This window comes from Acanthisitta chloris, unplaced genomic scaffold, assembly GCF_000695815.1.
Source record: "Acanthisitta chloris isolate BGI_N310 unplaced genomic scaffold, ASM69581v1 scaffold21639, whole genome shotgun sequence".
In the NCBI taxonomy this organism is placed as follows: domain Eukaryota; kingdom Metazoa; phylum Chordata; class Aves; order Passeriformes; family Acanthisittidae; genus Acanthisitta; species Acanthisitta chloris.
The window spans coordinates 12,182-29,220 of record NW_008693390.1 but is presented as its reverse complement, the minus strand read 5'-3'; the positions used below and the strand labels follow the sequence as shown (position 1 = coordinate 29,220).

The 17,039-nt window shown below is 39.2% G+C and overlaps 1 protein-coding gene across 1 annotated transcript in view; it reads left to right on the top strand.

The window, feature by feature from the left end:
- EP400 (E1A binding protein p400) overlaps positions 1-17,039 on the top strand; it is a 44,356-nt gene that overhangs the window by 17,110 nt on the left and 10,207 nt on the right. Inside the window, exons 15-39 of the mRNA XM_009083062.1 lie at positions 350-486; positions 613-782; positions 1,240-1,414; positions 1,768-1,904; positions 2,493-2,679; positions 3,590-3,756; positions 4,567-4,721; positions 5,245-5,481; positions 6,535-6,699; positions 7,537-7,704; positions 8,214-8,305; positions 9,070-9,368; positions 10,095-10,297; positions 10,399-10,568; positions 10,780-10,976; positions 11,467-11,578; positions 12,073-12,216; positions 12,520-12,678; positions 12,946-13,029; positions 13,612-13,743; positions 13,865-13,909; positions 14,015-14,168; positions 14,585-14,826; positions 15,347-15,520; positions 16,841-16,977. Coding sequence (XP_009081310.1) covers positions 350-486; positions 613-782; positions 1,240-1,414; positions 1,768-1,904; positions 2,493-2,679; positions 3,590-3,756; positions 4,567-4,721; positions 5,245-5,481; positions 6,535-6,699; positions 7,537-7,704; positions 8,214-8,305; positions 9,070-9,368; positions 10,095-10,297; positions 10,399-10,568; positions 10,780-10,976; positions 11,467-11,578; positions 12,073-12,216; positions 12,520-12,678; positions 12,946-13,029; positions 13,612-13,743; positions 13,865-13,909; positions 14,015-14,168; positions 14,585-14,826; positions 15,347-15,520; positions 16,841-16,977 — 4,042 coding nt within the window. The remainder of the gene's footprint in view (positions 1-349; positions 487-612; positions 783-1,239; positions 1,415-1,767; positions 1,905-2,492; positions 2,680-3,589; positions 3,757-4,566; positions 4,722-5,244; positions 5,482-6,534; positions 6,700-7,536; positions 7,705-8,213; positions 8,306-9,069; positions 9,369-10,094; positions 10,298-10,398; positions 10,569-10,779; positions 10,977-11,466; positions 11,579-12,072; positions 12,217-12,519; positions 12,679-12,945; positions 13,030-13,611; positions 13,744-13,864; positions 13,910-14,014; positions 14,169-14,584; positions 14,827-15,346; positions 15,521-16,840; positions 16,978-17,039) is intronic.

Sequence of the window (17,039 nt, the reverse complement as noted above, 5' to 3'; positions counted from 1 at the left end):
TGAACCATGTCAGACTTTAGTTAATGCTCAGATCATGTCAGAGAAACATTCTTAGATTGTGTGATATAGGAGTGGCTTCTTATCAAGTATAGTGTTATATCAATCTGGTTTTACCTTCTAGGGGACAAAATTCTTCTGAAGATTAGTTTGTTATTATAAAAAAGCCTTACAAATTGTTTAATGACCAAGAATATATAAGTAATTCAAATACCTCTGTTTGTTGTTCTTGGATTTCTCTTTTAATGATGAATTTAGTGCACTGCCCTTAAGAAATCAATGGAGAATATAAGCCACATAAATTGTGAGGAGTCTCCTTCTATTGTTAACTGCTCTGTTTCCCCTTCTGTAGGTAACTGGGGCCCTCACCTTGTCGTTGTACGGAGCTGTAATATACTGAAATGGGAGCTGGAATTGAAGCGCTGGTGCCCAGGGTTGAAAATACTTCTCTACTTTGGGAGCCAAAGGGAACTTAGGGCAAAAAGACAGGTACTGTATTTTGCAGCTCTTACACTGTTGTCTAAGACTTTAGCCTGCATTTGTCTATATGGTCCTTACATGGTGATGAGAAGTCTTTGACACTACAGGTCTGATCCTCTTCTTCCTTTTTCATAGGAGTGGACAGAACCCAATAGCTTCAATGTGTGCATCACTTCCTACAAACAGTTGTTCAAAGGCCACACAGCATTTATGAAAATGAGATGGAAGTACTTAATAGTAGATGAGATGCAACAAATAAAGAATATGACTGAGAAGCACTGGGAGGCACTTTTCAGTCTCCGCAGGTAAGGAGCAGAGAGCTGCTTTCCTCTTTTTCTCTTTTCACATCACACAGTTCTCTTCTTAACAGAAAACTGAGAAAAATAACCCTCTTCACTTGGTCTGCCCTAATTCCTGTGCAGCATGCACCTATAGAGAGGTGTCTATTTGAAACAATCAGGATGCAGAGATGTGCTCAGGATCTTTGTTTCCACTGTCATAACAATGTAGATCTTCTTTGATACTCTGTGCTCCCAAACAGATCCCCTTGTATGTTCTGATGCTCTGCAATGAGGAAGCTAGTTTGGTGGTATGTTCCAGATTAGATAATTTATCTGAGGTTTAATTTAATTAGGTCTACTTATTTCTTCTGTGTACCTGACAAACCCAAAGGTACAGCAGTCAGTGTTTGAATATTAGTGTCCCTTTCATAATGATACTTGCTAAATGCTGTGTTAGTTAAAAATCTCCTTTTATTCACAGCCAGCATCGTTTGCTTCTGATAGACACTCCCCTGCATAACACATTGATGGAGTTGTGGACGATGGTACATTTCCTGATTCCAGGAATTTCCAGACCTTACCTAGATTTTCCAGTCAAAGCACCTAATGAGGAGAACCAGGATTATTGCCATAAACTGGTCATCAGGTTACACAGAGTATGTTGTCATTTTCCTCATCTGTCCTACTACAGTAGTTAAGCTGTTGGGCAGGGGAAATTAAAAATAGGTGGTTCAGCTTACAATTTCTGTCCTTAGCACTTTTCAGTTCAGACAAAATCCTGCTGGAATCAGGGGCTACCAGAGCAGTATAGAGATGTCTTTTAACAGTAATACAGGGCTCAGATTTTGAAGCATGATGTGCAGAAATGAAAGAAGAAATTAATGCCTATACAACTGTGTGCACAGCACTATGAGTAGATCTGTTAGGTGTGAAGAAGTTTAGCTTCCTGTTGTAAAATTGCATCTTTGAAGTGAGAGGTTTTTTTCCCCTCCGTTCTGGAATGTTTCAGATGATTCAGCCATTTATTTTGCGAAGATCAAAGAGGGACGTGGAGAAGCAGCTAACGAAGAAATACGAACACGTGCTGAAGTGTCGTCTGTCGAGTCGACAGAAAGCCATGTATGAAGATGTCATACTGCAGCCAGGGTAAGGAGTTAAAACAGGAAATGAAAAATTCTGTCACTTCTAGTGCTTAAGCAAGTAAAATATTTTCATAGCTGGAAGTGTTTTAATGCTTTTCTGAAACTGAAGTAGAACATGATTTCATTGTCAACTAGAATTACAGGCACGTGATGCTATTGCCTTATGAAAACATGCATGTACCTCTGGAGCCTAAAAATTGAGTTGTAATGGTCAGGTTTGCTGCTATTTTGTTTTAAGATGTGTCTCTAATTGAGTGGCTCTTCATTATTTAAAGCCCAAAGCATTTTTTCTCATGCCCACCCAGGTGGTTGCTGATAGGTGCAGGGATGAAACAGAAGTAAAGCAGGTAGAGGATAGGGAACTGGATAGGTTGTATTTGACTGTAAGGCATCACTGCTCCTCAAGTTTCATGTTTCCAGATTTGGTACAGTGCTGCTTAAAATGGTCTAGAAAGACCTAGATAAAATCTAAACTTGTTTTAAGACTTTTTGCATAGCATACTGCACTGCACCTTCTCACCTTGCTGATTTAGGAATGTCTTCATAAAAGCTGTACATAAATCAATGCCTTTCTGTATAATTTATTTGGTAGAACCCAAGAAGCCCTGAAAAGTGGACACTTCATCAGTGTCCTGCACGTGCTGATGCAGCTGCAGAGGATTTGTAATCACCCTGATCTGATAAACCCTCGACTCTCAAGCACCTCTTACGTATCAGAAACACTGGAGTACAGAACAGCATCTCTGGTACTGAGTGCTCTGGAAAGGGATATTTGGAAGGTGAGTAGAAAAGTTAATTTTTTTGTCTCTCTTAGTGCCCCGGCAGAATTTCAGTACTCAGCATTGTTTTCTTACATGTGATAAGTCTACCTGAAGCTTATAAATAAAGGAATTCACTATTCCATGACTGTGCCTACCATGTGTGTATTTGCTGCATCCCTTTTTTTGTAATAGTGATTTGAGCTTTGCAAGTGATTTGTAAAGAGTAATTTTTCATTAATTGCTTGCTCAAAGAGAAATTAGCTTTGCTTTCACCATACTCAAGTTTGCTGGATTTTTCCAAATCTGAGAACACTCTGGGTAGTGCAGTGCTTATATATGGCATTCTGTAATTTTCTTTTTGCTTTCAGTAGCTAGAAGAAAGCAAGACTTACTCTCTTTTACATGAGAGCAAGCACTCTGTTCAGTGACTAAATTAATACACTCCTGTCAATCCATTGGAAGCACCACTATTTCTGTTGCTGTTAAAGAAGTGTTCTCTCTCTTTGAGATGATCAAAGGAAATAATTGCATTAGAGAGAAGTATGAGTAATGGAACAGCTAAAGTGTTTTTGCTGATTTTATTTCCATCCTTCATGTTTTTCTACTTCTAAATTATAGTTTGGCATTTGAGCTTGATAATTAACAAACACCTGTTAAGAGTTGTTGAATGTGCCTTGCTTTGATTTCTGTGACTGGCTAATGGTTTCAGTTCTTTTTCTTTTAATGTTTAAAATGGGACTGTCAGTTTAAGATATATTTCCAACATTTCTAGACAGATTTGGCTAATAATAGTTCACTTTTTAAACTTACACAATTTTTTTCAAGTTACAAAGTGAATATATAGAAATTTAATTCAGCATAGAACACAGAGGGGACCTAACTGTTTGAGTCATCACGTAAAACAAACCTTATTTTACAATATCCCTAGGAATCAGACCTGTCTCTTTTTGATCTCATTGGAATGGAAAACAAAATGACTCATTATGAAGCACAAATGTTGCCAAAACAAAAGGTTACTCGAAAGCTGATTGAAGAAATCTACAGCTCCCCTCCACCACCAGCTAGGCCCAACCCAGTGAAGCTCAAACCAAGCAGGTATGTACAACTGCACCCCTTGAAATCTAGAATTACAGCAGGAAAGTGTAGTTCTGTTGCAGTCTTTACAAAGTCCTGTCTGCATCTCTGCTGATGTGATTCACATAAAACCTCAGGCTTGACTTAGCATTTTATTAGTCTCTTGCTTTCTTGTTTACCCTTGAAAATAAGGATTCTTCTTTATTAGTTTTTTAAGGCATTCAATTCCATTTGAAGTTGGTTGATGGATTTCTCATAGTTTTTACTTCACCAGCAGATTAACTTTGTTCTTGGGGGACCTTGTTTTATGGCAATGGTGTGCTCTTTTTCAAAATCAGCATGGAGATAATTCAAGACTAAGCTGGGTTTGCAATGTTATGTAAGAGACCTATGAAGTTTTATAGGAGTAAATTTTTTTGAGAGTTATTTCTCTCCTACTAAAGTAGCGATCACAAAGTAATGTGGAACTGTTAGATGCCAAGGAGCTGCCTGATGACCTGCAGCATGTTTATGTCTCTCTGAAAGTGATATGAGAGACCTGTTCTTTTTCCAGCTGTTGACCCAGCCTGTTTAAGCTGTTTGTTGTAATTCTGAAGCATCCTGTGTTAAACTGGATGTATGGCAATGAAAGTTTTCTTTCTTGGACTTAGCAAAATCCATTTATAGAGTGTCCACACTTGAAGTTGAAGTGGTGAGTCTCACCAGCATCATCCACGCAAGGATGTTAGCATCTGATGTGATCAGTTTATACTTTCTTTGAGGGACAGAGTTTATTTTCAAAGGCCAAACTGTGCATTTCATATAGACTTTGACTTTTCACATCCTTTTCAGGTTGTTTCAGCCCGTTCAGTATGGTCAGAAGCCTGAGGGCAGGACTGTAGTTTTCCCAAGCACTCAAGTGCAGCGCACGGTGACCACAGCGACAGTAACTCAGCAGGGACAAGTACGAGGCAGGTCACCCATAGCTACAGTGTCTTCAAATCAAGGTAAGAGAGTTAGTGCTACCTTGGTCACCTGCACCTCTCTGTAGATGGGTACAAGTTAGTCTGTTCAATAGAATTCCTCTTCCCTCTAGCTTAATGGTTTAGACTACTAATGGCTTAAAAATACCAACAGACTAATTGCCAGTAAATTTCCCCACTAGTTTCTACAGTATGATCTGCCAGTATAATGCAAAACTAAGCTTTGTGTAACCTTAGTGTTAGCATGTGGAGTAAATATGGCACAGTTGGTATTTAACCCTTGAAGGCCTGTAATGTTCTGTCAAAGATGGGAATTTACAGTACTTTTGTGTATTTATTTAGCCTTTAAACAATGCTTTCCAAATAGATAATGTTGTAAAAATAGGATGGAGTAAAAGGTGTGGCTAGAAATCCCAGTCTGTAAGGACAAGCCGTTCCTGTAGCCGTTTTAATATCCTGTTGGAAGGTTTCTTTTTAATGCAGGTTGTTTAAAAGAGTGGAGTTAAAACCTCTAACAGCTTGCACAAACAACCCTTATTGATTGCAGCTGCAGCAGCACAGTTTCAGACAACTCAGGCTTCCACCAGTGCTCCAAGACACCAGCCCGCAGCGACCTTCACCACAGCAACTAGCACAGCCAACCCTGTGAAACCGCGGGGCCAGACCTCTGCGCCAGCCTCTCAGCTAGGCCAGGCCCAGCCACAGCCCCCCCCGCACACCATCCAACAGAGTGTGCTGCCTCAGAGGCTGGTACTGACCTCTCAGGCCCAGGCACGGTTGCCTAGTAAGTGGCCTCCCCTTTCAAGGTTTCTCCCACCTTTGTACTACAATGAGGTTAAGTTACTAGGCACCCTAAAATGTGTACAGAATCGTTGTTTTTTTTTCACTCTTCTGATTAGCCTTGCTCAGTACGTTGCTTTATGACCAAGGAAAATCGAAAATTGGATAAGAAACAATAGAATTGCTGTGGACATACATTAGCGGTGTCAACTTAATCTCCTATTTCTGCATGTTTCTTCTGCTGGCAAGACTTCCTTCAGACCAAATGTTGTAGCTCTATCCTAATTATTCCTTTCATGTTAAACACTAATCCATCTGCTAAAGGCCTCTCTGCAGAGAGGAACGTCGCAACTGTTAGGCAGAGAAAAGCGATGAGGCTTTGCTTTAAGGTTGTATGTGCACTGCCTATTAGCATGTGTATAGAGTACTGAGCACTGATGTATTAATTTTATCTCTGGGGTAACGCACTGCCTTTACAAAAGCTAAATTTGCACACCAATATCATAAAACTTAATGCTTAAATGCCTCTAACCTTTCTGCATTTAAATCACAAAAAAGCTTGGTCCTTGTCACTTTAAAGCTTTTTGGTTTGTCTAAATGCAGATTGCTTAATAGAAATCACTTTCATCAGCAAATTTCAGGCTGTTTCAAATGTGTATTTACAGTTGCACACATGTCAGTATTTTAATTTCTTCCTTAAACCTTCCTTCATGCTCTTGAAAAGGCAGTGAAAGTCACTTTAATGTCTATACTCGTTCTGTTACAAAGTGTCACATGAGTTTTCAGGTAGCTCCTAACTTTTTTTACTAATGAAAGCGGTAATTTCTAAAATGTTGATGTTCTTACCCTTTAAACAATCAGCTTCTTTCCAGTTTGTCCAACAAATATAGAAAGCAATACCTGCTTAACTTTTGTATGACACTTTTGATGCACTAAGTATAATTATGCATGGAAGGCGCTTCAGCACCAGTTTACTAACCAAAATGTAGAACTGTGAATATTGAACAACTCGCCTCCCACTCTGGGTTTTTTTAATGCCTGTTTCCCTCCTTAACAGGTGGTGAGGTAGTAAAAATAGCCCAGCTGGCTTCTATAGCAGGAGCACAAGGCAGGATCGCTCAGCCAGAGACCCCAGTAACACTGCAGTTCCAAGGGAACAAGTTCACTTTATCACACAGCCAACTGCGCCAGCTCACTGCAGGGCAGCCCTTGCAGTTACAAGGTACTGGTTTCAAAACAAGGAGTTTTCCATTTTTTCAAATGCTCATGTTTTGATATTGTTAGCACGTTCCTTGTTGCTATATGTTAAGGAGATTTTTCCATCCCCACTGCTTATACTGCTCTGCTCTTCCTATTTTATGTGTGAGACAGGGATGCCAAGATAGCTCTGGTTTGAAAAATAAATACCTGTCAAATGAAAGGCATGGTTACTTTCTTCTTCTGTATTGTATTTCAAAATTTTATTATTTAATTTGTTTTCACATTCATGCAATGCAGCTAAAATAGTAAGGTGAGGAGTTATTTGGTATAAACTCTCTAGTGAGCAGAAACAGACAAAACTGAGGGCATTTGTTCTGAAATGGTGTGAATAATACTTCAAGATTGGTGTGCTTCTGAATTTTGACCCAACTATTGTCCTTGCTTGAATACTCTAGCTACAATATATTTTGCCCTCAAATTTCCCTTGCTGGTGGTGTGTGTTGCCAAATTCAGGAGAGCCTGGATATCATCATCTCTGTGGTCAACAAAATAAAGAAGAGGGAATGTTTAAATTATGATTTTTTGGTTGACTGGGTTTCATCCAAATTCTGTATAAATACCTAGATTAGAATGATACCCCTGTGACCTGAAACTCCTCTTTAACTATGAAGACTTGGATGTTTCCCTTCTATCAGATGTTGTGGCAGATTGGTGTAATCAACTTGTCTGGGAAGATTTAACATAGTTTGAAGCAGTAATGATCAGTTACAGTTACAACAGCAGTAGCTTTTGCTAGAGATCGCTATTTATTCTTTTCCACTCTATCCAGCCTAATCTATTTTAAAATCCTCCACTGCAGGAAGTGTCCTTCAGATCGTTTCAGCACCTGGCCAGCAGTACCTGAGGCCTCAGGGCCCAGTTGTCATGCAGACAGTGTCCCAAGCAGGAACTGTTCAGAACGCTCTGAACGCTTTAGGAAACCAGCATCAAACTGGTGTCCCAGCTTCCACAGCAGTGACACAGCAAGGTGGGTTTTCTAGCCTGAAGAACTGTCTCTGTCTGAATGTTTTTGCAAAGAAAAATCGAGAGAGATTGGTTTTGTACTGACAGAGAATACCCAGCAATTCTTTCCATTTTTCCACATTGATTTTATCTAATTTTCTTCATTTCTCTAGCTGATGAAGCTTCAGTTTTCCCTTTCCCTCTGCAAATGTTGCTTAGGTGTTTGGTGCCCTGCTGCAAATGTGATCAGTTCCTTGCTTAAAAATACAGCCAAGATGTCACAGCGACTAGTGGAGGGTTGTGCTGCCTTTCTAGGACAGACAGTCAGTGCTGCTGAGCCTACAGTTAGTGTAAATACCTGTCAGATATCTGATGTGTAACAGGGCACAAATTTGCAATCCCCAGTGGACATTTAGACTAAAAATTTGTCTGCAGTGATGATGTGTTACAGCTGCCAAATATCTACTTATTAAAAGTAATAAATGAGTCCAATCTTCAATAGAATAAATATATAAACACAAGGTTTATCCTCAGTTTGTATTCCAGGTAGAGCTGCAGTTGCTAATCTGCCATCTGGTGACATGGGAGCAGTGTTGAAACCAGCACCTACACATGGACAGTCACAGGTACTTGATTTTTATTTTCTTATGGAAACACAACTTCTCAGAATCAGTACTAAGTCCGTGTTACAGTTGGAAGCTATAATGTACAAAGCTGGAATTAATTAGGAACTTAGATGATTACAGAGTAGGTAAAACCTCCAACTGTTGTCAGTGCTTCAGGTTGACAGATCTGATGCATTTTCATCTATAATCCACAGTTTGAAATAAATTCTAGTGTATAAAAGCAGCTGAGCTGTGATAACAGACAGGTTCTTACACTAATGTATTGCAGTTATGTAGTAATGCATAAATAAAGGAATCATAAGATTTTCTATGTGTTTTGGACACAAAGGCAATTAGGCAAATTTCTGTAGAGTTCTAACCTTTACAGGTTTTTAAAAAAGATAATAAAACAACATATAATGCACAGGGAAATATCAAACTGTCCAAGAGCCTCCACCTTATCAATGTGAATGTGTTAATTGAAATGTCCCAAATATTAATGATTGTGTTTTATTTCCAAAGCTATGAAAACGTACTTTAAAAAAGGAAGAAGATACTAAACTAAGACATAATTGAGACTCTAACATGTATTGAATTAAGCTGTAATTTTATCTGAAATGTACACCTTTTGTGATGGTCTAAGTTGTAGTTGTACTGTAGGATGTTGGTGGTGTAGAGCATACTGTACTCTGATCCTGGTAGCTTTGTTCTAAAGAAACTTGGATTCGTCAGTTATTGTGATGAGCAGTAAATGTGGTTTTTTTTTCCAACTTCTCTTGGCAAAGGAGACGTACGAAGAGAAGAACAGGCTTCTGAAGGAGCGCCTGGACAGGATATTTTCTGGCAATGAGCGCCGTTGTTCCCGGGCCCCAGTGTATGGCAGAGATGTGCTGAGTGCTTGCTCTTTGGCTGGGGAAAGAAAGCTCTCCCAGCTGGCTTCCAGTGAAGGCAGCAGCTGGAGGTGGGCTGGCTTCGTGAACTGTTGCCTTTCTTCAAGTGCCTCTGGAGGTCCAAGTAACCCATTGCAGGAAATGATCCTGAGTTTGGGTCAGCAACAAGAATCTCTAAAGGATGTTGTTAACAGGTAATGTATGACACTCCCTTGTAAGCTTTTACCACATCTAGTTATTTCTAAATCACTCCTTTTCAAAAAGGCTTTAAAACCTTGTTTCTACTGGTGAGCTTCTTTGGTTTGGATTCATTTATTTAGCAGTAAATGATGTACAGTGTCAGCATAAAAATAAGTTGCTTCTGTTTCCTTTAGGATCTTTATATTAAGAGTTTTCAGTGCCTCATTCCTAATTTGAAGCACAAATTCAGCTGACCATATTTATGCTTGCATTATTATGCTTTGGATTTAGGTACCTCTTGGAGCCAACCAACAAGAGTTAAGATGCAGAGACGTAGGCAGAAGCTAGCTGAGCCAAGGCTGACATTTAGTGGGTTGTGTGCAGAGCAATTGCTGCAGTTTTCTGGTAACATGAAGTGCAATTAGAAGAACTCAAAACTTGTTTGACTTGTAGGAAGTTTGGTATGATAGGTGTTCTAGTGTTTGAGCTCCAGTGACTGAATACAGTACTGACAGTGCAAACACCTTAACAGAAGCTATCATCAAAGCAGACACAATAAGAAGGTAAAGGGAGACAGAGAATATTAATGCTTTGGTGTGTAGCAATTGCTAAGTCTCTTTAACAAAGTGGTTAGATAATGGTGTAAAACATGGTTGACAGGCTGAAAATTATTGCTGTAGTTACTAGTTTTGTATGTAGCTTTTTTAATTGGTATCCCCTCATTTTGATGCTTTCCACAGGGCTCTCTTCGTGTTGCCAGCTGCAGTTGCTGCTCCCCCATGTTTGTATGTAGCAAATCCTCCCCCTTCCTACAGTCACAGACTGAAACTCCTTAAGCACAGTCTGAAGCAGAAGGTAGCTCCTCACTTGCGCCAGTTGCAACAGCTGACAACTCCTCACTTGCTGCAGTTCCCCGACCTCCGCCTGGTGCAGTATGACTCAGGTAAAAATGGACATTTGCTGACAATATTCCAGTAATTTCCTGTTTCGCAGGAATGGAATTTCTCCATAAAGCCATTATTGGTTTTCTTGTTTGACTTGCAGGAAAATTAGAAGCTCTTGCTGTCTTGCTTCAGAAGTTGAAATCCGAAGGGCGCCGTGTGCTGATTTTGTCACAGATGATTCTGATGTTGGACATACTGGAGTTGTTCCTGAACTTCCATTTCCTCACATTCGTGAGGATTGATGAATATGCTAACCAGGAACAACGGCAGGTGAGTGTGCCCTAACAATTGGCCCCTGGTGCAGCAGTATCTGCTGCTCAGGCTTTTATACACTACATCAGGGGAAGGAAATTTGCCTCCTTCCTTACTCAGTTTGAAACACTTGTGTTTATCTGTTTTTTATTGAGCTATAATGATTTGGTTTGGTATTTTATTTCGATGTATGGTTTATTTAGTCCTTGCTTTTACTCTGTTTATGTAGGAGCTGATGAAAATTTTCAACAGAGACAAGCGCATCTTTTGTGCCATCCTCTCCTCTCACAGTCGTTCCACTGGAGTCAATCTTGTTGAGGCAGACACTGTTGTGTTCTATGACAATGATCTAAACCCAGTGATGGATGCAAAAGCTCAGGAATGGTGTGACAGAATTGGGAGATGTAAAGATATCCATATATACAGGTGATGGTTGCAGTCAATCAATGCTCTTTTAGATGCTTTAATGTTATTTCAGATAGTGCTACCATGTATGATCTGGAATAAAGTGGAAACAGTGCTGAAAACTTCATCTCACTTCAATAAAAGAGATGCCAGGGTGTTACTTGAAAATGTGAGGGGTTTTAAAACCACATGTAATGAATGAGTCATACCTACATGGGTTTTGTTTGTTGGTTTGCACGGAATTTTTAAAGTGAGGTCCTTTATGTTGTTTTTTTTTTTTGTTTTTTTGTTTTGTTTTAATTATACCAGTTAATAAAAGAAAGCTTTATAAAGTAGAGGTGGTAGTATGGGTTGTTTTTTTTTCCTGGGCCTGTACCAGAACTAGAAAACCCCCACAAATGACCACGTCTTAAGAGCTCAGTGTTATTCTCTAAGGATAATTTATCTATTTGTTTCTCAAAGCTGATTTGGAAATGACTTACCAGATTTCTATACTTCTTCCTTTTTTCAGGCTTGTCAGTGGTAATTCTGTAGAAGAGAAACTTTTGAAAAATGGCACAAAGGACTTGATCAGAGAAGTAGCTGCTCAGGGAAATGACTATTCAATGGCCTTTTTAACACAGGTAAGTTAATACTCAGAATGCAGAAACACCTGTGTTGGTAGTGTTTAATAAATTCAAGCATCTGTGTTGGAGTGTAATAACAGTTTAGCAGAAGTCTGTTTGGGCTAGGATTGGTAAATAAGCATATTAGATTTCATGATAGCTTGAACTCTCAGTATTAAGGCCACATTCTCTCGAACACTTTTCATCTGTTTTTGTTCTGTTACTTGCATAGTCATGCACAGATATCACCTGTATGACTTAATATATTGTGGTTTCTTCACCCTGCTGCAAAATTCTGCAGAGCTTGTAAGAATGAAGGTTTCAACAGCTTTAAAAATGTGAAGAATAAAGTTGGGGTATTTAGTGAGATGGGCTCTCAGTTGCTGCTCTGAAGATGCAGTGACTGCACTGGTGAAGCCAGTCCATCCCAGCTGGCATTCCCAGTATACGAAACAACAGAATGGTCCTGAAAGCTGAATGTATTTATCTTTTTTTCCCTTCTATTTACCAAGCAAACAATACAAGAATTGTTTGAGGTTCATTCTCCTATGGAGGATTCTGGATTTAGAGTGAAAGCAGAAGAATTTGTAGTACTTTCTCAAGAGCCATCTCCAGCAGAAAATATTTCACCTAAAGTTGCAAGACCATTCATAGAGGTAATTATTAACACGCACATTAAAATACAGCTGTGCAACATCAGTATTAAATTGCTGCTTAAGCTCATTTTATTTGGGTAAATGATGTCAGTCTCTTCTTCTGGTGGTTTTATGCTGTTTTGTTGTTTTCCTTGTAACAAAGCTTCCAAAAGCCCACAGCTGGGTTCTGTCCTTTCCAGGGACTGTTTCTCTTGCTGCAGGAGAGGTTCCAGAAGTTTGTGATGCATTTCAGTGAACTTCTTATGGGGATTCTTTCCATATATATGAAATCTTCATTGTTTTAAAAATATGTCTTTCTGAAAGGCTCTCAACAGTATTGAACGAGAGGATGAGGAGTCAAGTGATCACATACGAGAAATGGGGTCTGGGTCAAGCATTGAACCTTTTATCTCAGAGCTCTGCGAGACAATGTACAACGAAGAGCCCTCACAGCTGCAGGAGTTAGTTGCTGTTGTGGATCAGGTACCATGACTTTAATGAATATCTAGTTGAAAAGTAGTGTTTAGTTCAAATATTTCAATTTCTTTGCAGTCTGGACTTAAAGCAACTGTGTTGTCTATGGGATTGATACTGCCATTCAGTGGAGGGGAGATCTCCCACTGATTTAAGATGTTAAGCATCAGAGAGGGAGATGAGTTTTAAGGAGAGCTTCGATACACTCTCCTTCAGTTAGCATTTCTTTTATTATCCTTAGCACTAACTTTTTTCCCCCTTGATCTGTTCTCTCAGCTGACTCCAATTGAGAAGTATGCTTTGAATTACCTAGAGCTCTTTCATGGTTCAGTTGATGACAATGAGCCACGGCTGAACGAGGTAAACCAACAAATCTGTCTTGTGCATGTTGTTCTGTCGCAGTATGTTCCAGCAGGGTTATACTTTCAATATGAACTGGAAGTTTCTCCAGTGATGTGGAATATATTGTGGGCTCTTCTGTGCTTTTCTCTTGCTATACTTTATGAACAGTGAAACGCCTTACGGAGAGCTCATTATTTTGGGATTCTCTTGGTTTAAGAAGGTGTCAGTTCTTAATTTGTTTTTTATAAAATGGGAATTGGATTCAGCCCGGCTCAGCAAATATTTGTTGTACTTCATTGAAAAAATTCATTAATTCCAGAGAGCCTTCGTACTTGGGTAATGGAGCTGTGTTCTGGTTGTCTTCATTGCTTAACTGGAATTCTTTGATTGCTTTATTCTGATGGTTTAAAAAACCCTCAACAGAGACCAAGCAGTACCTTCTAAATGATTGTGAAAGTATCTGTTAAGAAGTTGCTGTAGGATTTCTGTGCCTGAAAATATCAAATTTCAAGGAGTTTATCCATAAAAATACATATTGATAACTTCTAATCCAGTGTCTGTTACTGCATAAAGTTTCTAAGGAGTCTGACTTTCATCTAGATGGAATTGAAAACTGCAAAGAGAGCTTGGGAAGTCCAGCATATGAAGGAATTAAAGGAAAAAGAGCAAAAAATGCTTTGGGAGGATGAAGAGGAACTTCTGACCTACACTCGGGAGGATGCATACAACAAAGTAATTCCTGATGAATCTTGTTTTTCTTAATAGTGCATTTTTTAACAGTTACTCTGAGAATACCTTATTCCTTCAGGATTCAGTTGGATCATTTGAACTGTGTTTTCTTTTTGCTGTGTAGGAATATGTCTATGAAGGCCCAGATGGACAAACTGAAATTATGCCGGTAAGTGAAAGTCACACCTAAACCTAAACAGGCTGTTTGTTTTTTGAAACATAAAGCTCAGTGGAGAGTTAAGATTGCAGTCATTACAAATTTTGTTCTCTGCAGCTTTGGACACCTCCTACTCCACCTCAGGATGACAATGATATCTACATAGATCCTGTTATGTGCCTGATGTACGATACCACTCCTATTCCAGAATCAAAATTGCCTCCAGTGTATGTCAGGAAGGAGCGTAAACGACACAAAACAGATCCATCTGGTAAGAGTTTGTTCAAAGCTGTTCTGAGATTTATTGCTGAAAGTTAAAAAAGTTGGGATTTTTCATACCTTCTACGTATCTGGTCCAGTAAAGATCGAATTTGCAGGTTTGAATAGATGAAAATTCTTGTCTGACCATGGCCTTGAAGCAATAGAATCACTGGAAGGCTCAGTTCTTGCAATGCCTTCTATTTAAACATATAGGTGTTCTTGAAGGGGCAGTTTTCTAAAACAGACATTCTGCTATGTGGCAAAGCTGGTCTTACTTTAGAGCATGCTCTGCTTAGCTGCTGACAGTGCATTTTTCAGAGGCAGTAGGGAATACTCAGTACATGTAGGAGCATTTTGCAGCTCGAAGTAGAGGAATCAAGAAGTGGTAGGAACTGTTTACCAAGAATATCTTACTTTTTGTCTTAGCTGCAGGTAGGAAGAAGAAGCAACGCCATGGAGAGACAGTTATTCCACCTCGTTCACTTTTTGATCGAGCGACTCCAGGAATGCTGAAAATGCGCCGAGAGGGCAAGGAGCAAAAGAAAAACATCTTGTTGAAACAGCAGACACAGTTTGCAAAGCCTTTGCCAACTCTTGTCAAACCAGCTACTGAGGCTGGACAGGATAATCCGGAGTGGCTGATCAGTGAAGACTGGGCACTTCTGCAGGTCAGATGATACCTGCACTTTCTGCTGTTACTATATTACTGTTCCTGCACTTTATCTTTTCAAGATTGTTTCTATTTCCTAATGGCTAGTTTGGCATTTTGCTGGCGTAACTCAGAGCAGATTGCCTGTGATTTGTGTTCCTCTAAAGATAAACTAAAGGTTAAACTACAAAATGTATGATTAAGCCCAATTTTTGTTGCAGAAACCACTTAGTGTTACATTTCAGATTAGTTGTGCTGGCTGAACATTGGATAATGCAGCTAAGGTTCTCCCCAGCTGGAGAGGAGAGCAGCACTTGCATGGCAGTTCTCTGTTCCTGTCATACCAATCTCCAAGTGTTCCCTTGCACATCAGTCTGCGTAATAAAACTTCATGTCCATGCTCTGTCTATGTAGGTGAATCATAGCCTGAGCTAACTGTCTCATTGTAGGAATGGTGTGTGGACACATGCAGATAAGGGTAGGTTTGGAAAAGGGGAATGATTTGTCATCTGAAGCTTTTGTGCCTTTATCTATTGTAGGCAGTGAAGCAGCTGCTGGAGCTTCCTTTAAATCTTGCTGTTGTATCGCCAGCACACACTCCCAATTGGGACCTGGTTAGTGATGTTGTTAACTCCTGCAGCAGAGTCTATCGCTCACCAAAACAATGCCGAAACAGATACGAAAATGTCATTATCCCAAGGGAAGAAGGAAAGGTGAGTTTACATAGAATGATGCGTCTTTTTTTTACCTTAAGTTTGTAGAGTTTTTTTTCCTTATCTCCATAAACACTTGTTTTTTTTTTTTTGTTAAACGTTTCAACAGTGTAAATAAATAACATTTAAAAGATTTTAAAATTATTCTCATCAGGATTTCCACTTATTTTATGTGATTTCTTTGAAAAGAAAAAGCACCTGAACAAAATCTTCCACAAAAGATCATCTAACTTTCCTTCTTATTTTACAGCTAATGTACGAAGCTAATCCTAAAAAGAAGACAAAAAGTATTTATAAGGTGTGCATTGGTATTCTTTCAAAATCAAATCTAGACACTGTGGTATTTAGCAGCAATGGAGGTGGGCAGATAATTCATATGAGATCCATGTTGAATGTTACTTGAGTTCTGAAACATCAATTAAAACTCCAAATTTATTTTTCCTTTCTTTGTTGATACAGTGGATTGACACCAGACTTCAGCTTTTGGATTTGATAGATAAATTTTAGATCATGCAAGAAGTTTGTGATTTCACTTACACTGTAGTGGCTATTTTTTTTCACCTAACAACCACCATGTAACTTATCCTGATTATTATGTTGGTACTTAAGATCTGTAAGAATGTACTTCATGCTAGAGTCTAAGTGGATTACAAATACATAGTGAATTTAATGCCTGAAACACCTTTTAGTAAATGAGGATGATAGGATGCTACAGAAACAAACGCAAATTCCATGACTATGAACACCTTCTTCCAAACCACACAGCAATTTAGTGACAGAGCTGGGTAGGGAATCTAGAACTTCTGGCTGTAGTCCCATTCTCTGACTGATAAGCAGGTTTGTCCCTGACTGGCAGGTTCTGCTTAGGAGAAACCAAATGTTAGTGGCATGGTGTGTGGATGTTAACATAGCTTTGTTGGGAGAGCAGTGCAGTGATGGTTTTGTTTTATTACCTTACGTGTGCGCTATGCATAACTATAAACTAATGGGCTCTTTGTTTGGGTACTGAATTAAACTTGCAAAATCTAAACTAAAGCAAAGATTCTTTTTCAAATTAGAGTTTGCCATTTTGTATGTCCCCAAGTGCTGATGCCAGTGTGACCGTGAGAGCTGCTCCTTACTTTGCTTTTTCTTTATATATTTCCCATAGAGTTTTGTGTAAGCTATCAGTGACACGAGGCAGAAACCAATCTGTGATAGATATGTTGGAGTACGTTTTTGTTTTTAAATAACCTACAAGCGCACCCTGTGTTTATACATTGACAAAATGCTTGGTGGGTGTGTTTGCAATTGAAAGTTGGTTTGTTTGTTTTTTTTTAGACTAAAAACAGTCGTCCACTTCGTACCAATCAGATCTATGCTCAAGACGAGGGTGCAACCCACACGCAGCTTTACACTAATCATTTTGAGATGATGAAAATGATTGCAGGGAAAAGAAGTCCACCTATCAAACCTCTGTAAGTTTACCTGGGATCACCTGACTTACCTGTCACCACAGATCTCCTGGAAACTGTGTTCT